General features: G+C 35.5%; 2 protein-coding genes across 3 annotated transcripts; one reads left to right on the forward strand and one right to left on the reverse strand.

The window, feature by feature from the left end:
* Positions 1 to 1861: 1861 nt before the first annotated feature.
* Positions 1862 to 5782, forward strand: LOC111803519 (RING/U-box superfamily protein). The gene is made up of 2 exons (XM_087127661.1): positions 1862 to 2463; positions 3769 to 5782. The coding sequence occupies exon 2, from the start codon at positions 3780 to 3782 to the stop codon at positions 5490 to 5492; it is 1713 nt and encodes a 570-aa protein (XP_086983787.1). The 5' UTR covers positions 1862 to 2463; positions 3769 to 3779; the 3' UTR covers positions 5493 to 5782.
* Positions 5783 to 5996: 214 nt separating this feature from the next.
* LOC111803520 (Auxin efflux carrier family protein) lies at positions 5997 to 12322 on the reverse strand. Of its 2 annotated transcripts, none has more exons than XM_023687961.2 (12): positions 12117 to 12322; positions 11819 to 11864; positions 11281 to 11586; positions 11076 to 11155; positions 10865 to 10989; positions 9619 to 9740; positions 9143 to 9328; positions 8715 to 8789; positions 8233 to 8333; positions 7074 to 7126; positions 6643 to 6831; positions 5997 to 6334 (listed from the first exon to the last, which is right to left on the reverse strand). In XM_023687961.2, the coding sequence occupies exons 3-12, from the start codon at positions 11461 to 11463 to the stop codon at positions 6213 to 6215; spliced, it is 1236 nt and encodes a 411-aa protein (XP_023543729.1). In that variant the 5' UTR covers positions 11464 to 11586; positions 11819 to 11864; positions 12117 to 12322; the 3' UTR covers positions 5997 to 6212. The 2 variants fall into 2 exon arrangements, with proteins under 2 accessions (XP_023543729.1, XP_086983788.1); XM_087127662.1 differs by having other exon boundaries at positions 11819 to 12022.
* Positions 12323 to 21093: the final 8771 nt, after the last annotated feature.

A 21093-nucleotide genomic window follows, 5' to 3' on the forward strand; every position in this document is an offset into this window, starting at 1 on the left:
CCGTAATTTTTCTATATATTTCAAATTCCTTTGTAGTGGTTTCGCACATTGCCTCGAGGTATTTTCTCTTCCTCTTTTTACCTTGAAAAAATGGGGTACCTTGCATCCTTGAATCGATAACCATCTTTCCGATCTGTATGATTTGGGCTGTGTTTTGAATTTATTACGGTTAGGTCGGTTCAAATAAATGAAAACTGTAAGTCAACTTGATGACTTAAGTTTGTTTACGAGTTCCCTTAAAACTAGATTGTATTGAACGAACTCACTCCAGTTTATTGTTAATTTTAAAAAATACATTTTTGCCTGATGAATTGTATATACATTTATTTATTTTATTTTAATCTAATCTTATTATTGTAAACATTAATTACTTTTATTAAAAATAAAAATTTGAATAAATAATCCAAACAACTCAAACCAGCCCAACAAAAAAAAAATTATAGTTGGGTCGGGTTGGGTTCATGATTTAATCAGGGTTGTTTGAACTGAAAAAATTACAACCCGAACAATTAGGTTGAGTCTAAGAAATGTCTCATTCTTACCCAACTCAATCCACGGTAAATTTTAAAAAATGTAAATACACGTGAACGAGTTAAACATTAAAAAAAAAGAGTCAAATTTCTTCCCTCACATTTTTTTTTAACTAAAAAAAATACTTTCACATTAATTAAAAAAAACACAAAAATTCAACAAAATTGAAATTTCTATGATTTAAAAATAAAAAAATAAAATAAAAATGATATATTTCAGAAAGAGATCATTTGATGAGATTTTATGGCAACTCATAAAGGGTTGCATGGAAATGACCTTTATGCCCTCATTACAACCTTCCAAATCAAACTAAATAATACCTTTGACAACTCATTTCTATGAGGGTATTTTGTCCATTCTTTTGTTTTGCCTCTTAAACTCCGAGCAACGTAGGTATCACAAGTCGGGATATTCATATGACCTGAAAACTTGACTAATTTAGACCACTCAACTCAATCTGATTCGGTTGAATTGAATTTTTGAAAAATAAAAAACTTGAGTCGGTTTACAGGTCGACATTTTTTTTTTGTCAGATCAACCCGACCCACTTGAAAATAAAAGTATTATGAAGATTAAGAATATTTAATGTTTGCAACTGATGTTACACTGTGACCGATCAATATTTGATTTTTAGTTAATTTTTTTTAACAAAAATAATAATAAAAAAAAAAAACAACTCGACAACCTAATCTAACCAACCCAACTTAACCCGTGTCCAAACACAATTTTGTTCATATTTAAAAAAAAAAAAAAAAATTACCGGTCAATCTGGAGCAAAGTGTTACAAGAATAACGGAGCTTTCATACGTTTTTGGTTCATGCACGACTTTATTGATAATTAGCAAATAAAAATTATCCATTGAATGAATATATTTAATTTTAAAAAATATAAAAATAGAAAAAAGAACTCGAGCCGAGAGTTTGTTCTCATGCAATTGACTAACGACCCGAGTTTTCATACAATAACCGATCGCAACCGTTACTAAAAAGATATCATTTGAAAACAAGGTGAGTATTAAAAATACTCAGTAAAAGACATTGAACTGTTCGGGTTAGATATACAAAACTATTATATGACTGATCTAACGAAACCAATAGACGATAGTGTATAGCTATTTGTATACTGATAGGGACGGTTTTATGAGCCCGGTCAGAACAATATTAATAATTATAAACAATTAACATGCAATTAATATCGATTAGTTATCACCACCCGTCTATGGTGATGATGAAGAACAACCATCGCCAATTAGTTATCAACACCTAAAGGTAGCTACGATGGGTCGATGTTTTACATTTTTTTAATATAAATTATATGAGAGAAGGAAGATTATCCATTAAAAGGAGCAACCAGGGCCGGGCGCAGTGGTGGATAGGCTGAGCCATGGGAGGCTCTGAGTGAGGCCCATAACATTCGAAGAGCGGCGAATCAATCGGACCCATTTCAAGCGCTTTATCTAGAAATCCAACTTTTTCTAGGCGCAAAGAAACCAATTAGATTGAAGTTTGATCAACATTCAGATACACGAATGAATCATTGAATTCCACTCTCTAATTTTTGTTGATTTCTTTTTCTTCTTTGTTCGAGGAATGTTGGTGGGTCAATGTCAATCACACCGCGCGTTTTGATTTTGGAAGTTCTCGATTTCCATCCTCCAATGGCGGCCGCGACTCCTACAAATCGCTTTTCACGAAGAACTTCGTTGACCTCCGCCTGAAAATCCCCATTGTTTTCCGTTTTATCCTCTGATTTCTGTTCGTCTTTGTACCATTTTAACCGACACACGACGGATGATTCTGAACAGCGTTCTTCAATTATTTGCCTCAATCGCTTTGCTCTTTTCGCGGATTGTCTTATTTTCTTCGTTTTCTTCGATTGGATGAGCTTGAGCCGAGTGTTGGATTTTTGAAGGACTGAGAGCAAACTCACTGGTAATAATCACATCCCATCTTCGTCTTTTCTGATATCTTTTATGCATTTTTTTCGTTTGCCCTAATTGTTTGTAGTGCTGTTTTTGTGTGTCTGAGAATATGATTTGGTTTCTGATTTGGGGTTTTTGGTCTCTGGCTTGCTAATTTGGTATCGGAGGGAGTACCATTGTTGTATGATTCGTTGAATCCTTGATATCTATGTTAGCAATTGTTGAAGCTTTTAGTATCAAAATTGGGGATGGAACTTGTGGCTGATATTAGTTCTTTATTAACTCCCATCGTGGTTTGAGAAGATTCTTCCCTGGTTCACTATATCTTTCATGCTTTAGGAGTTCTTACAGTTCAAGTGTTCATCAATGGAGGGAGATTGGACTATTCCATGCTATTGATTAAAGGGCAGTTCAGTTTAGATTGAGATAAGGATATGGTTTAGTTTGAAATGAAGAGAGTGAAGTGAGGTTGGGAATGAAGGGGTAAAGATGTTATGTAATACTGCATGTCTGATGTTGTTCTTTCTTTTGATCTTTTCCCATCTAGAGTTTGTAGAGGGTGGGGAGTAGTTGTCTGTGTACTAGAGGAAACACGGACAAGGAACGGCTCGTGACATGTAATAACCCAAGCTCACCGCTAGGAGATATTGTCTTCTTTGAGTTTTCTGTTCTGGGCTCTTCTCAAGGTTTTAAAACGCGTCTACTAGGGAGAGTTGTCCACACCCTTAGAAGGAATGCTTCGTTCCCCTCTGTAATTGATGTGGGATCTCACAATCCATCCCCCTTGGGGGGCTAACGTCCTCGTTGGCTCACTGCTCGGTGTCTGGCTCTGATACCATTTGTAACAGCCCAATCCCACTGCCAGTAGATATTGTTCTCTTGGGTTCTCCCTTATGGGCTTTCCTTCAAGGTTTTTAAACGTGTCTACTAAGGAGAGGTTTCCACACCCTTAGAAGGAATGTTTCGTCCCCCTCTCTAATCAATGTGAGATCTCACAATCCACCCCCCTTGGGGGGCCTAGCGTCCTTGCTGGCACGTTACCCAGTGTGTGGTTCTGATACCATTTGTAACAGCCCAAGTCCACCGCTAGTAGATATTGTCCTCTTTGGGCTTTCCCTTCTGGGCTTCCCCTCAAGGTTTTAAAACGTGTTTGTTAGGGAGAGAGTTCACCCTTACAAGGAATGTTTTGTTCTCCTCTCCAACCGATGGGATCTCACATGACAATAATCTGATTTGGTCTCACTTTTACGCTATTGTTTCATCACTTCTTGAACATCATATTGGTTTCCTAACGTTCGTTATTTGTGCTCGCTAGTCTCGTTTTAGATGGACATTGACTCACAAAGAATCTTGGAGGAGTTTCCTCAATCCACTGCTCACATCATCATGGACAATAATCAACAAGTCAACGAACTTGGTCCGGTTCAGCCGCTAACTTGTGCGTTCTGCCGAAGTGTCCTAGAACCTGAAAACGATGCCACTGCTGAATCTGAAGCCATTGGTATATGTGGCGATTGTAAATTTTTGTTATTCGAAGATATTGAAACCCCTTTACGGGATTCGTCTCACAGGACAACGCCAAGAGGAAGAGGAACAAGGCATGGTAGTTCGGAGTCTGCTGAAAATCTTTTTTCACAGGAATTTACCCAGATGATTAACTTGGTGAGGCAAAGACAATCCAGCATCTCTGGTCACGGTGATCGTTATACCGATGGTTCCAATGCTGCTGATTTCATGCAGCACTCGAGTTCCCATACGACCCCTAATCAATCTAGAAGATGGCGGCAAGTATATTCCGACTCTGAAAATGATGGTTTAGATAGTTTGGACTCTATGTTTGGGGAAAGTGAATCAAATTTCAGTTTTGGACCTTACAGGCATTCTTATGGTGATAGTGATGTTGTTTCCTATAGAACTTATGGGGGTGACTCAGATGCTTCCCTGGATGGACATAGTTTCTTGGATACAGACAATTTTGTTCTTCCAGATGAGGGATACGATGTCGATACCGATACAGACATTGATCCGATGCGTGCTGGTGTCGTCCATTGGGACTCGAGCGACGAGGAGGATGATCGTGGTGAATTAACGGAAGCTGACACAGAGCATGATGCACTTCAAGATTTTCATGTTTCTAGTGCTACTGGGAGAGGAAACTATGGTAACTGGAATGAAGAACTTTCTTCGTCTGAATACGAGGGTTCGGCTCGTGATTCAATTACCAACAATGCACGGTCGGAGTTGGGGGATTCTGATGACTACCTCGACAGACAGGGTTCGTCTCCTGGGCAAATCAGGAGGAACATGCGATTTTATTCGATTACCAACTACGCACAATCTGAATCAGTATCTTACGTTGGGGATTCTGGTGACTATCTTGACAGACAAAGCTTTGAAGAACTGCTCGAGCAAATTGCCGAGACGACCAGCTCAAGACGTGGAGCGCCTCCTGCAGCCATCTCTTTTGTGAAAAATCTCTCACGTTTGGTGATTTCTAAAGAACATTTGAAGCATGACAGTATATCTTGTGCAATTTGCAAGGATTTCTTTCTTGTAGGGGTTGAAGTGAATCAACTGCCTTGTCTTCATCTCTACCACCCTCCCTGCATCTTGCCATGGTTGACTGCACGGAATTCGTGTCCCCTTTGTCGATACGAGCTTCCAACCGATGATCGTGATTACGAAGAGGGAAAGCAAAGTAGTACCAATGCTGCAGAGATCCAACGACTTCAGCATCAAGTAACTAGACTCGAAAGTCGCAGCGACTTGAACGGAGTTGGAGCAAATCCAGAGTTTGATACCAGCCAAGGAGAGGAGCTGAGCAACATAGACCCTGCAGTTAGTAATAGTTACGATTCAGGCAGAGGTCGACGAAGTTGGCTATTCGTCGCAGCTCCGGTAGTTGGTCTCGTAGGCATTGCCCTGATGTTTTGGGTCGGCAATCCTTCTGGAGGCCGAATTACAGACAGAGGGCAGCTTGATACACGCGGTGCAGATTCATCAAACCAAAGAGAGAACAGAACTAGGAGATGGTGGTAAGTCGTCTAGCAATCGATCGCCAGGTTCGGTATGAAAAACCGAACTAATGCGAGTTGTTTTGTTAATTTCCCAGGATTGAAATCTAAGGTTTTCAGCATTTAGTTCAGTAAAGTTTCAGTTTTTTCTCAAGTGTTGGAAGTAGAAGAGTTGATTTAAACCCACAAAGCATCTTGTGCCTTGCTTGTGGACACAATGGGGCAGTAATAAACACAGGCCAATTGGTTCGATTGTCAATGTATACCTCACAATTTATGTAAATAGAACTATATATTTGTTTGATTTTTTTTCAATGATCATCAAAAAAAAAATCAAACCTCGGGAAGTAAATTTAATCCTTGTTCATACATAAACTTCGCAGGTAGAATACGATTAATCCAACATGGGCTACACGATAACTCGAGCCTTCCCAACCCACCAAGTGAAACAGATGGTTTCTTGGTCACGACCAGGTAAAGGTAAAGTTCCACTAAAGAGCGTTTTATTTTTAATACATATTTCTGTAAGTTATTGAAAATATAAGGCAGTCAAAATTTATTCATTAATATAAAATCTCTTCATACGGTATAGAAACAGCCATTAATTTGCTTATACCCTTAGGATGATACAATCATCTCAAACAAAAAATACTATTCCTAGATGATATTGTTCTTCCTTATGACATTGCTAATAAAGAATATGCAGGACTGGAATATGAAACGTATTCACAAGGTTGCAATTTCCTTAGAAGAGTATCCTGAAATAGAGGATGAACCATCCAGCCATTGAGATGATAGCAAATATATGAACCCAGAAAAGAATAGCAGCCGATTCTCTACCACAGCCCCTCAAAGTAGCCACCGCGCCTACAAATAAGAATTTGTTTCGTAAGTTCGATGGGTTTGTATTAAAACCAACATTCAGTTCTCTTCTATTACGGTCTATTTGGAATGACTTATCAAGTGTGTAAATCCTTTTTTAAACATTGAAAAGTCATTCCAAATAGGCTCTTTAGTTCATTGACTTTCTTTGAAACTTACTCGAGAGGACAGATAGATGTTGTCTTCTATTACGGTCTATTTGGAATGACTAATCAAGTGTATAAATCCTTTTTTAAACATTGAAAAGTCATTCCAAATAGGCTTTTAGTTCATTGACTTTCTTTGAAACTTACTCGAGAGGACAGATGTTGGCATCGAATGTTGGAGGAGAAGAACGAATCGGAACATTTTGTCATCGGGAGGAAGGAAGCCAAGCTTGTCAGCTAACATGACAATGCCGAGTCCCGTAGGAGGCACCAAAACCAACCGTGCGAAAATAATAGCAGCAGTAGTCCGTAGCCCGAGTTTTGAACTTCCAGGACCTGCAAAGCAAATTGAAGTTATTAAATTCTGTCCTTAGCCCGAGTTTACTCTATCAAGGAGCGGTTAGATCACTAATCAACTAAAAAACTTCCAACACAAGACTTCCTACTTTCGACGCTAATACGAAAGCTTAAGTTGATGAGTAAATTTTAAGGTAAAGTTATTCCTGCTCTTATTTGCAAATAAGCTATAAATCTCTTCAACTATAACAGAAAATTATCATCATTGGAACGGCACTAACCTTCAACGAGGTTTCCTCCCAATGCCAACAGGATGCATGGAATCATAGCCTCCCTGACAACCACAAGCGCTGTTAGATTGCAGTGGTAATGGAAATTTTATAGTTATGTGCATAAACATTAGTAAATCCATCATAACAATCACAGCACACTCGACATGCTGGGATATTCCACGGGTCTAATGATTGAGATGCATACAAACAAATGATCCTTTTATTAAGTACAATAATCTAGCCTCATCTAGCCTCATCTCCTAAAGAGCTAGTGGCATGTCGAATATGCACTCTTAACAGTGATAATAGTAATACTATCCGAGGAGTCTCCTGGCCGGCCAAGACTAGTAAACCAAAAGGAGCATTATAAGAAAAAGGAACATCAGAGCACGAGCAACAAGCACAAAGGACTGATAAAGACTAACTAAGAGGCACAAAACAACAAAACGCTACAATCCTTTTAGCCATTGTTTTTATGTTGTCATCTCAACAAAACAAGCTCCAATAGTATCCAATCTTTTCTACCTGGAGGACATGGATAACTAGTCCAAAAAGGAAAGAAAAATCTCATGTTTTCCGATATTGAAATCTCGATACAAGCTACACGACATTTTTCTTCAAGTGCCACCTTGAAGACTTCGTTTTTAACCTGACAGCTGTAAGAACTATAATTTCAGAGCACCAAGGAAGGGACTGTAACTTACACAACACCATAACAGCCTAGGAAGGAAGTACAAGGAGGCTGGTGAAGAATGTGTTAGGACAGTAGGTCTCTCGACATTTTACGAAGGTAGTATGATATTGCCCACTTTGAGCCAAGATAGTTTAGTTTTTGGATTGTCTACAAATCCCCTCTACCAATAAAAATGTTGCCTTTACCAAAACCTTCCTCCACTTCAACCTGATTGTGATTAATAACTATGTTGGCATCCTCAACGAGAAGTAAGGAAACAAAAGCCAAAGAGATACATGGAACCCTCTGTTGATGTCTAATTTGAATCCTTATGACATGATCATCACAGGTATGTAGAAATTTAAGTTTATGCATCTAGCAGCTATTCGAAACAATAGCCTAAAAGAAACCCTCCAAGAAAAGAACCTCAGTACACGCTCATCGATGAGCAAAGCGAAAGAGTTATAATACAAAATAATAAGCAACAGTGTTTACCCGAGCATTATGCAGCTATCAGTGAAGAAAAACAGTGGAGCATCCGGGGTAAAGATCAAACGCCTTAAGAATGGTATTACACCCATTATCATAGCTAGGACCTGCAACAGATTGCATAATCAATTAAGAGCGGGGACAAAAGAATGTGGAAAGATATCTGAATCTGGAAGTTCAAAAACTTCATCAATTTAACAAGAACCCCAAGAGCAGATGATCCCGAAGAGACAACTTTGGGATATATATGTTATCATATGAAACTGTCTCATACTCTTCTTTATTCTCTCTTTTTTTCCCTTCACAAGTTTTGCCTTTATAAGAGAACAAACCCAACTCATTTTTCTCGAGTACATCATTTCAGTTCACAATTTCAAAAGAGGATGAAAAAAGTGCCCACATGAAATTCATCTTGTATTCACTAATTATATATGTTTAATAGAATCAGTGATAGACTACGATACATTAGAATACGGATATGTACTAACCGAAGCAATGATAGGAGGCTGAAAAATTTGCTTGAGCTTCAATTTCTCAAACCAATACATAAGGAATCCCTTAGTCTGCATCCAAAGGAAATTTATGCAATCAATTATGACAGGCAACTCAGAATTTGACACATTACTGATCCAAAATACTCTCGACAAATTAACAAAACATTAGTTTCATAACTAAGAGTAAATTTGTTTCCATAAAACCATAACTAAGGCAACAGTGAATAACCCAAAAACAGAGGATCTGCTCAAAATCGAAGATGATAATATTTACATCCATAATTCATATTCCATTTTAGTCTTAGAATTCTCAGAAATATAAGACATGCTATAGTAAGCTGACTAATGAAAATGAACCTCAGCGTGAATCCCTTTAACTGAATATGACAATACAAACAACAAATCAAAATAAAGTCTCTCACCTCTTCCTTCTTAGAAGCATCTGGATATGTTGGAGCTACCTCCTGAACGAGCAAGGGTACATGCGCCGGTAAAGTATCCTTTAGCAGGTGCTTAACTGGAATATTTTGATCTTTGATGTCAAATGTACCCTCCGGAGGAGGCGCCAACATCGCATAAACATAGGTGTAGAGGATAATAGCACCAACCTTCACAATAAAAAATATCAGTATTATTAGTATTTTCATTAAGTAAACTTAGCTAGGAATGGACGTTTTTATTTTTTGCCCATGAAACAAAGCCATTCATAAGGTAAAAAGTTCCTGAAAGAGTTACAGAAAAGGGACCCCATCTTGAGTTAATTGCATGGGAGAGTAAGTAAAAAAGGAATTTGATTGAGAAAACCAATTAGAACAATGGTACTTATCTATCAAATACTTAATATCCAACTTAGATAAATGCACAGGTCCTAATGAGTCAAAAGTGCTGGAAAACCCACCCACTGGCCAAATGAAATATAAGCAATCCCATCAGTGCTGCACTTCTCTGAATCACCAAAAGGATTGGAATCGTCTCTACAAAGAGCTGCAATGAGAACGAGAGGCACATTCCCAATGTTCCCTACCAACAACAAAACATAGAATTGTAACAAGGATGCATAAATATTATATTCATGTGAGGAAACCAAATCATAAAGTTCAGTAAGCATTTTCGCAGCCATAGAAACAGTACAGTATTATAAAGTACAGAAAGGCTATGATTTATTCGATCCATTCTTCATCTTTCACACAAAAATGGAAAAAGAAAAGAGGGATGAATTAAGACACATGGTCAAGGATATTGCAACTTTTGACAATACAGGAAGTGTTCATTGACTATTATTACTTAAAACTGATCCTAAAATGCAAGTATGATGCACAGTTCAAGAGAGGGAAGGGGGAAAAAAAGAAAACTCATCTTTATTATTCAATCATCGTTAATCCATAATGTTAATGACATGATTTATACAAGCTGTACACCGCATTTGGCAGCCTTGGTTACAAACTAGATATTAACTAACTTCTAAGACTTACAGAAACAAGACCGAGTCCAGGACTTGGAGCAACCATGGGTACCCCAAATTAATTGGGGTGGGTCCCTCAGTACCGGAGTATCAAAAAAAAAAACAAGAAACTACTATGAAATTGGGAGGAAAAAACACGTTCACACACGCAGTATATAACTCAAACTTACTACATCACCTGACCCCCTCTAAAAAGAAACTCAGCTTGAGTTTCAGTTAGGTAAGAAAACATATCAGATGTATAGTATGTGCTAGCATCATCATATAAGGCAATTCATTGGAGATTCCCTATTAGACTAGGTTGGCCTTGATTGAATTAGCTATTTTGGAGCACTCAGATTCATCCCATGATCCATCAAGTTCTTATTAACATATACTCATTCGAACAACTCTCCTAACTTATTTCTCTGCAATTGTGTATTGATGTCTGGCCAACACGATCGATTTGTGTCATATGCAGCACAAACCTCACAGTGCCACTGAATTCGTGCACACAAAACTGATGCACAATTCGGGAGAAGGGAAATATTATTCTAGTTTTTCAACTACAAACTAACAGGCCATAGGGAGCTAGTTGCAAACTAAAGGACTAACAGATGTCTGAAATAACAACCCAGCCAAGTGAAAGAAATAGGAATAAACACATTATGACAAAGTACTGTTGCAAGATCAAGTGGTTTACCAATTCCAATTTGTACAATCGTGAACTTGAAGAAGGGGTATGGAGGACGAACAATTAATGCAACGATTAATCCTATTATGGAACCTGAAGTGGCAGCCAGAACAACATTTACGGGAATAAACCACCTGATTCAAAAGTTGGATGACATGTTCTCAGTAAAAAAGATTCAAATCAAAACAGGAAAATGTTTACATATCTATTTAACTCCCACCATTTAAGCATTTTCTCAACAGTAATAGCTTGCCCGAGCTGAGAGAATATTAAACATGGAAGCAAAAGCGAAAAGACCAACTGCAGCACAAGAAACAGAACAAATCATATGAGTTCATCTAAATACTAATCATCAGCTATGCATCTGGAAATCAGTTCGCGAGTTTGTTCATAGTACAGATTAGATGGAATTTAAGTACGCATACCCCATTCAAGAGTTTCCTTCCACTCGCAGGCAAGATATTGACATATTTGGATGCCATGAGAAAACCCAGAAAGCACATGGTGAAAACTTTGGCTATGGGTAGCACTGCAATCTTTATAGTGACGAGCAGAGAGTTCCCACTCGCCGCAGCTTCTGAGATGATGGCTGACAGGATCCTTTCCATGTTTATCTCCTCGTTAAACTTATCTGTTCTTCACCCAATCTTCCGATCTTCCGCCGGGGGAAGATGAAATCCAATACGGCTTAATCGAAACAAGAAGCTCGGCAAATTGTTTCTCAGTTTTTCCTGAACATAAAACATAATCCAAACTACGAATTTAAGCATCAAAACACAGCCTAAAACCACTTCGGAAGTAGCATCATGAACAATAATCATTAATCGGTAAACAAAACCCAGAAATTGAATGCCCGATAAAGAAATGCTGATAGCGACAGAAATTTCTTGAAAAAACGTTTACGCTCTGATACTGCATATAAAGATTCATCAAACCAAAAGATAAAAACGCGAAATCACTTACACAAAGAAGATAGCCTCCGAACTCGAAAACAAGAACAGATCCTAATCTGCAAAAAAAGAAAATCAAGCTCTGGCAATGGCGATTTGCGCAACCTGGCAATAAATCAATCGCACGACAAATATTGCGCTGCCGAGTTCCCACTGTCCGACGTTGAAGTCGAATCTTTCTAAGGATAGCCCCGGACAATCCGTAGGTCGAAAACGACTGCGCGATTTGACACTCATATGCCACAGATGCACGATTTCATAAGCTTAATAAAGCAAACTAATTAATCGGTTGAATTTACGAAATTACTTACGAATGTTCATGAAAATCTCGAATCTGTTCTTGAACTGTCTGGGTTTCAATCCAATTCGTCGCCAAACATCAACACTTGACGCAACAAAATCCGCCCAGATCAAAAATTTAATTTAATCTGTACTTCGTTTACTTTTTCATTTAATTTTGGACGAACTTCCTTACGCGGTAAGTTCACCGATCAGAGTGGATGATTTTCATAAAATTATTTTTTCACTAAAATATTTTGAAAAACTTTTATATCTAATTTTTAAAAAATTTCTATCCATGGCCCTCAATTTTCAATAATTTGAAGAATACACCCTCCTCTAAAATTTTATCCTTTGTGGACCCTCGATTTCGATGACGACAACGAACCCACCACGGTGACTACAATTACGAATAGTGACAACCCTACTCACCCTACACGAGTATTAATCTTCTCTAGTGACCCACGAAATCGTCATCAAGATTTGACCCACGAATGACTCTAGTCTCGAGTAGTCTTTAGCAAACCTTACGTGCTGGCTACGCCCTACCCAGTACGTTAGAATCGATTTTTTTTCTATAGCAGCGATCGAACCACATCATTGTGATTGTGGTGAGCCATGCCCTCGTAAAAAAACGACCCTTCTCAACAATATATGTAATGAATAGGATGAGGGTTGTTAAAAATACGTCAGCTTATTAAATGACTACTAACCAATATAGGTTAGGGTCTACTTATTACATCAATTAATCGTCCCCTGTGAAAAATATCAGTAGTCATAGGAAGTATACTACTGCAGATTCATATCAGCAGTGTTTAATGGAAAGAGTCATGACCTTTTTACTGTTCAACCCAAGTGGCTCAATACAGTAATTACTGTTTTAGTTCGAGATGTAGATAGTTATACCGGTAATGTGATGTCCTACATTGGTTGGGAGGAGAACAAATTACTCTTTATAAGGGTGTGGAAACTTTCCTCTAGCAGACGCGTTTTAAAGCCTTGGGGGGAAGCCTGAAAGGGAAAGCCCAAAGAGGACAATATCTGCTAGCGGTGGATCTGGCCGTTACGAATGGTATCAGAGCTAGTCACCGGATGATATGTCAGCCTTCTCGCCGTTCGCCGTAGGGGGGTAGGCACGAGGCGGTGTGCCAGTAAGGACGCTAGACCCCAAAAGGGGTGGATTTGTCTCGCTATCCCCCGTAGGGGGGTAGACACGAGGTGGTGTGCCAGTAAGGACGCTGGACCCCAAAGGGGGGTGGATTTGGGGGTGGTCCCACATCGATTGGATAAAGGAACGAGTGCTCGAGGATGCTGAGTCCCGAAGGGGGGTGGATTGTGATGTTCCACATTGGTTGAGGAGGAGAACAAATCACTCTTTATAAGGGCGTGGAAACCTTCCCCTAGCAGATGCGTTTTAAAGCATTGAGAGGAAGCCCGAAAGGGAAAACACAAATAGGACAATATCTCCTAGTAGGACAATATCTGCTACGGGGAAAACCCAAATAGGACAATATCTGATACGAGGAAAACCCAAATAGGACAATATCTCCTAGTAGGACAATATCTGCTACGGGTAAAACCCAATAGGACAATATCTACTACGGGTAAAGCCCAAATAGAACAATATTTGTTACAGGTAAAACCAAATAAGACAATATTTGCTAGCGGTGGATCTGAGTCGTTACAGGTAACTTCTATGTCTTGTACAGTACTGAAATTCATCCCATAGAGTGAAAGTCACGTTTTACGTTTTGTCGTAAAAATGTTTATTTTTGTATTATTTTAATGTTAAAATTAAGAGACAAAAATGTAAATATTAAAAGTTAATGAGTTGAAGGTTCTAAAAAACATCAATTTCCTCTAATTTGTATTTTTATGCTTTATTTTCTTCCCAAAGCATTGACAAGACAAATGAGAGAATGTTATAGGAACAAACCAACCACCATAAACACGTCTAATCGAACATTACACGATGTTTCCAACCATTCAAATTTTCTCGGTTTTCATTTTCTATTGTTTAATGGACAAATTTATTCGATAATCCATCGAATTTCTTGTTCTTGGTTTCTAATTGATCCTTAAATTTAGAGAAATTATATTTTTACCCAGTCTTTCGGTTTCCAAATGTTACATTTTTACCTACTAAATTTCGAGTTTAGAGTTCATTTAGTACATAAGTTTGACTATTTACATTTTTACCCCTAATTTTCGTATTTGACATTTTAATTTAAAATAATTATGATGTAACTTTTTAATTAATTTTAATATAGAATAAAACTAACTTAATTATAATTAATTAAATTAATTTTTAGACATTATTTGACAAAAAAAGAAAAGTCAAAGGTAAAATTGTAAATATTAAAATTTAAGGACCAAAAGAAAATAATTGAATTTTAGGGACTAAATAAAAATTAAATTTAAATTATAAGAAAGAAACATAATATTTTGAAATTTAGAGGGTAAATATTAATTATGGTAAAATGTAAGGACCAAAAAGATATTTTGGAAAATAAATGGTAAGTTTGTAAGGTTCTCTCTTTCTTTTTTCTGATGGGACGTTACTTATAACTTTTTTTTTTCTTTACTTTTATCTTTTTAACTCCTTTCTTTATTTTGAATTTCAGTTTCCAAAATAATAATAATAAACTGGGTTAAATTATATTTTATTTTAAAAAATATTCTAAAATTTTAAATTTTTTAATAATATTTTTAAGTTAAAAAATTTTAAAATATCCCTTAAATTAAAAAAATATATATTTAAGAAATACATTGGAGCTTTCAAAAAATTTTAAAATACTTTTAAATATTTTTTAAAAATTAAAAAAATACTCTCATTGTTAATGTGTGAGCGGAATGTTTGTATCCCATTTTAAAAATACTCGTTCACCGCTAGCAGATATTGTCCTCTTTGGGCTAGCAGATATTGTCATCTTTGGGCTTTCCCTTCAGGCTTTATAACGTGTCTGCTACGGGAAGGTTTCCACACCCTTATAAATGGTGGAATAGTGGTTTGTTCAGGCTTTATAACGTGTCTGCTAGGGGAAGGTTTCCACACCCTTATAAATGGTGGAATAGTGGTTTGTTCTCCTCCGACCAATGTGGGACATCACAATCCACCCCTGGTGGTTTGTTCTCTTCCAACTAATGTGGGACATCACAATTCACCCCTAGTGGTTTATTTGTTCTCCTCCAACCAATGTGGGACATCACAATCCACCCCTTTAGGGTAATCAATCACAATTCACCCCTGGTGGTTTGTTCTCTCCAACCAATGTGGGACATCACAATCCACCCCTTTAGGGCAACCAATGTGGGACATCACAATCCACCCCTTTTAGGGCTCATCGTCCTGTTTCCACACCCCGTTTCCATGTTTCCACACCCTTATAAATAGTGGTTTGTTTTCCAACCAATGTGGGACATACAATCCACCCCTTTAGGGCCCATCACGTGGGACATCACAATCCACCCCCCTTTAGGGCCCATCGTCTTGTTTCCACACCCTTATAAATGGTGGTTTGTTCTCCTCCAACCACCAATGTGAGACATCACAATCCACCCCCTTTAGGGCCCCTCGTCCTTACTGGCACACAGCCTCGTGTCTACCCCCTTCGGGAAACAACGAGAAGGCTGGCACATCGTTCGATGTCTGGCTCTAATACCATTTATAACAACCCAGATCCACCGTTAGCAGATATTGTCCTCTTTGAACTTTCCCTTTCAGGCTTCAAAATACGTCTGCTAGGAGAGGTTTCCACACCTTAAAGGGTGGTTTATTTTCCTCCCCAACCAACGTGGGACATCACACCCTGTCAACTTTCACAAAATAATAATATCCTTCTAAATTTTTAATTTTTTTTTTAAATTTTAGAGAGAATTTATAAAAAAATTAGTAGACAGCAAAAAAAACTTTTTTGAATTTTTTTTATATAAAAATTAAGTATTTTGTAAATGTATTTTTAAAACAAAATTAGTTCAAAAATTTTATCGAGTCTTCTTTTAGAGTTATTTTTTTAGACCAAATCCAAAATTTAGAATATTTTTTTTATTAATGTAACCTAATAAAATTCAATAAAATTATTTAAATTAATAAATATACATTATACCCTTTTTAAATAATTTAAACTAATTATTATAAATATTATTTCAAATTTTATTAATACTCAATGAAATGTCAGCAAAAATTTAATACTTTTAGTATTATTTATTCAAACTTGTAATAATTGCGTTCTTTTTATTTCAACGAATATCACATAATTATTTATTTTACAATTAAAAAAATTAATAAATATTTTTTGCTTACTGAAAATTCGTATTAATAATTTACTTTCAAAGTTTTAACAATAAATATATTAATAATAAATATTGTGGGGTTTTAAAATATAAATAAAACAACAATAACGTTAACGAAAAGCGACATTACCAACTTATTTTCAAAGTTTCAACTATAATATATTAATAATAAAATATTTTGTGGGCCAAAAATATAAATAATTTTTTTTAAAGATTATAAATAAAAAATGGTTCATAATAATATTTTAAACAAATATATTACGTCAGCCAATCTTCTAGATAGCTGTCGAACTTAATATAAGCTTAAAAACTCAAACAAATGGAATTATAATATTTAAATTATTTAAATTAATAAATAAGCTTCAAATTTTTATTATATTAATATTTTTGATATCGATTTGGTACTTGTAACGCGAGCTCTGATGTATAGGTTTTAAAATGTCGTTGACGTACCTATTCTGGAAGTTCTAAACGATATATGGGTTTACATGGGGACGTAAAAAAGGGGATTCTACCAGCTCTTTCTGACCGAGAATAATAAGCTCACGGGCTTAGTCTTACGACCGTCGAGAAATGAAAGAAGACTTTCATCTCAAAATTTAACTCAGACGTAGCTTGTTTCTTTTTGGGTATGTTGTAGTGTATGGAAGACTAAGGGACTCGGTTAAAAACTACTTCCTAAACTTCTCGATAGGATTCAGTATAGAGGAAAGGAGGTGGAGTGGGAGTGAACGATGTTTTATCTGTCGTTCCTTTCTATTGATGAAGAGGTGACCTCGTGCTCTACAAGAAATTTACGAAAATGCCCCCCGAGCCCGATTTTACTAGGGATCTTTGAGGGGTGCTCAAACAAGGCCGCCACCCTCACCCTTTAGAGATAGGGAGAAGCGAGACCGATAGAGAGAGGGACGTAACGAAAAGTCTTCAAAAAAAGGCGTCAGAGGCCTCAAACTCATCTGAGTTGGAGAATGCATCAACAAAACTGTCTTCCATATGGATCGTCGTGGCATGAACTTTGTCAAGAAATTTCGGGACTTCCCATTGATCTTGATTACTTCAGACCCCTTTTTTTTTAACTAAGCGGTAAAGTCACGCTCTTTAAACGCCCTAGACGTAAGTCATCGGTTCCAATCCGAGAAACGTGCTATATTTTCCACGAAACTTCTGCTCCTATCTTACTCTTGATTTTTCAGCGAATGATAAAGATATGAAAACGGTAATCTGTGTCTTACTTCTCTCATCAGGTCAATCTCGCACAAATTATCTACAATACGAACACACGCCCTTTAGTTGATAAGCCCACCTAGGACTCAGCCTAGTCGGCTCTAGCCAAGGCAAGCTCACGAACATTTTGGTCCATGGTATGTCTTGATCTCAACCTATTTGACTTCGAGCTTAGTTTTCCGCTCAAATAGTACTAAACGATACCCATTTTCACTTAAAATCAATACAAAATTACAATAAAGGATTAAATTAATACAATTAGTATCTAAAAAGTAGGGGTAAAAATGGAATTTCGTTTTATTTGAATTATTGCTTTTGAATTTGAAGTGCAATAATAATTGAGCTAAGTGAATGACTCAAATGAGATGATGTGTACTAAGGACAAGCCAACAACCAAAAAGAAAAGGAAAAGGTATATTATAATAACTATTATTTTATTTTTTATAACTAATTTTTTAAGGTTTTAATTGTAATATTATATTATGTCGCCACGTGGACCTATGAAAATAATTTAGTTGCTTTAAAGAACATGGGAATTCATTAATTAATATTAAATATTTCAGGGAAAAAAATGTCCAAAATTAAATTGGATTGAAGTTTATTGAGTGATTTTTGAAAAAGATTTTTTTATGTTTAAATAATTTTTGTACCCGAACAATTACATTCGATAATTAGTGACGGGTTTGGATTGTTAAATAATATAGTTTTACCAGATATAACTAGCTTTCTTCTATCCTCGCTATTTGACAATTTACTTTATAAGTCATTACCATAGCTTTACTATGTATAACCGTTGACTAAGCTATAAACAGCAGACTCCATAACCTAATACTCCACGCGTTTTAAAACCATTAGAAGAAGCCCGAAAGGGAAAGTTCAAAGAGGACAATATCTGTTAGCAATGAGCTTGATCAATATTTGTTAGTGACGGGTTTGGATTGTTACACGAAAGGGCAAGCCTAAAAAGAACAATATCCACTAGCAGTAAGATTGGGCTGTCAAAGAAAAAGGCAAGCCAAAAAATAATAATATTTGCTAGCAGTGGCTTGACATAAGGGCACAAGAGGAACGCTAAGGATACACCAATTCAATGTTTAATCACCTCTAGTCAAATAGTGGCATCTCGTCAAAGTGCACTGATTCGAGTGCATATCTCATTAGCAACGATAGGAGTGTTCGTGGATTGTGTTGGGTCACATTGAAACATTTTTTTAGACTCAACTCAATTGTTCGGGTTGTCAACTTTTTCAACCAAAATAACCCTAAATTCAGCTTAACTTTTTCAACGATAGCATAGTTTTGTCTCTTTTAACATCGATTTCAACTCAACAAACAACTACACTCGAAGAGCCACTAATATCGAAAGGTCAAATAAAAATTTATTAAACGTAAGCGCAAAATAAGAAAAATAATTTGGCTCCACTATTTTAGAATGGAATATATAAAACAATAATAATAATAATTATTATTAGTCTATTTTAAAAAGTTTAATTTTTTTAATAAATTTAATACCATAAAATTTTAAAATTTTATATAGTTTTTTATATTTTTATATTTTGAATTTTTTAAAAGTTTATGTATAATTATTTTAATTTTAAATAATAACTAGATAAAAAAAAAGTAAAATATATAATTGCATATTAAAATGATATCTTATCAATTTTAAAAATTAATATATTTTATTTTAATAAATTAAAAAATAAAACATAAAAGATGCTTTCCGAAGCCAAAGGAAATAGTACACGTGTACCCGAGAAAATTGAATTATTAAAAAATTTCACTTTATGTTTTTTTAAAAAGAAAATAAAAATAATAATAATAATTTAATGAGAAACAGATTGCGACAAAAAGGGAACAGAATAAATAGATAAAGAATATGCTTTCGTTAATAATTTTAAAAATTTTAAAATAATTTCTAAAATAAAATAATTTTTATTTATAATAATTTTATTTTTGGTCGTTTGAACATTATTATTAGCTTAACAATATCTTATTTCTTAAATAAAAAAGATTTATACTAAATTAAAAATTAAAAAAAATGATAAAATTGAAATAATAATAATAATGAAATAAATATAAAAATTTATAAATAAGAAACTAATACGACGCACCAACATGACGTCTAGAATAGTTAACACAATCGGATTGGTGAAGAAGAGAAGAAGATAAGTGATGAGTGAATGGGACGAGCGAGAAAGTAATTTTTTTTTTTCTTTAAAAAAAAATTGTCACATGAACCACATAAAAAAAAAAAGAGATTATTTTCAAGAAATGCAATAAAATTAAAAATTGCACTAATTTAAAAGGTGAATAAAAATAAAAATAGGAAATAGGAAATTACAAATTTGTCCTTAGAAGACATTAAGCGACACGTGGATGATAATGTCTGTCGTTTGTGGGACTTTTGTCAATGAGAACCACACAGCTGATAAGTGATAAGTGACATTTTATCATTATTTTTTTAATAAAGAAAAGTTCATGTAATTATTGGAAAAGAGATTAAAACAAATAATAAGGTCCGTTTATATCTCATTTTAGTCCCGGAACATTTTTATTTCGTAAAAGCCTCTAAATTAAAAAACAAAAAAAGGTCATATGGGCCTCGGAGCTTTGACAATATTCGTTTTATACTTTTTTTAGAAGGTTGAATGAATTTTAAAAAAATTATAAATTTTGTGTTTGTATCAGAGTACTGTTGATAAGAATCACGGTGTTCCAAATGTTCTAACTGAACTTATTACACGATGCAAGATCAAGAAGATTCAACGAGCCTTCACTATTTATCTACAAAATTGGATAGACTCGATTCGATCATTATTTCATGTGTTACAACCTGATTCGATTGAAAAAGAACCTTTTGTAGTTTCGAAAATGATAATTTGTTAGAAAATAGTTATTTATTATTTTAATTTCATAATTTCCGAAAAAAAATGGTGGGAATTTACGTGTCAAAGTGCTATTTTTGTGGAGATTTAGAGGGCTGTGGGAGTAACTCAGCTGACTACTAACATTTGAAGAGTTAGATATTTATTGTGTGGACAGACTCTAAATAACAGTGTGATAGCTATCTTTATAAATTTAAGCATATTTTTGTCATTTATAAGTTTCATGCAATTCTTATGGTAGCATCTGAGTCATTCAATCTAAGTCTTGATCAAGTTCGATTGTGAAGTGACTCAATTTAAAACAAGGTTCGAAATCTTGCTTCTAGATCTTTGATCGTAATTTGATTCTAACCTTATCCCTAGTTGATCTTAATTTTGTACCAAAATGTTTTAATTTATTTGATTCAAGGGTTCTTGCTTTAATAAAAGCTTGGATGGTTGGGCTGATGATTAAGATTGATTTATCAACGGTGTAAAAAATACCATGAAACGGTGTATAACACCTCATATATTATCCCAAACTTTTTAGTGTTATTTTGGAAAGTTTATGAGTATTTTTGAAACGTCTCTGATGTTTTTGAAGTTTTTAAGATATTAATGAAATTTT

This window comes from Cucurbita pepo, chromosome 10 (assembly GCF_057944985.1).
Source record: "Cucurbita pepo subsp. pepo isolate OVF chromosome 10, ASM5794498v1, whole genome shotgun sequence".
In the NCBI taxonomy this organism is placed as follows: Eukaryota; Viridiplantae; Streptophyta; class Magnoliopsida; order Cucurbitales; family Cucurbitaceae; genus Cucurbita; species Cucurbita pepo.

Coding starts and splice junctions, on each gene's coding strand:
- LOC111803519 (XM_087127661.1), top strand. CDS start 3,780: ATGGACATTGACTCACAAAGAATCTTGGAGGAGTTTCCTCAATCCACT.
- LOC111803520 (XM_023687961.2), bottom strand. CDS start 11,463: ATGGAAAGGATCCTGTCAGCCATCATCTCAGAAGCTGCGGCGAGTGGG. Junction 10,990..11,075: donor GTTGAGAAAATGCTTAAATG/GTGGGAGTTAAA, acceptor CTTTTGAATCAG/GTGGTTTATTCCCGTAAATG. Junction 9,741..10,864: donor GATTGTACAAATTGGAATTG/GTAAACCACTTG, acceptor TGTTGTTGGTAG/GGAACATTGGGAATGTGCCT.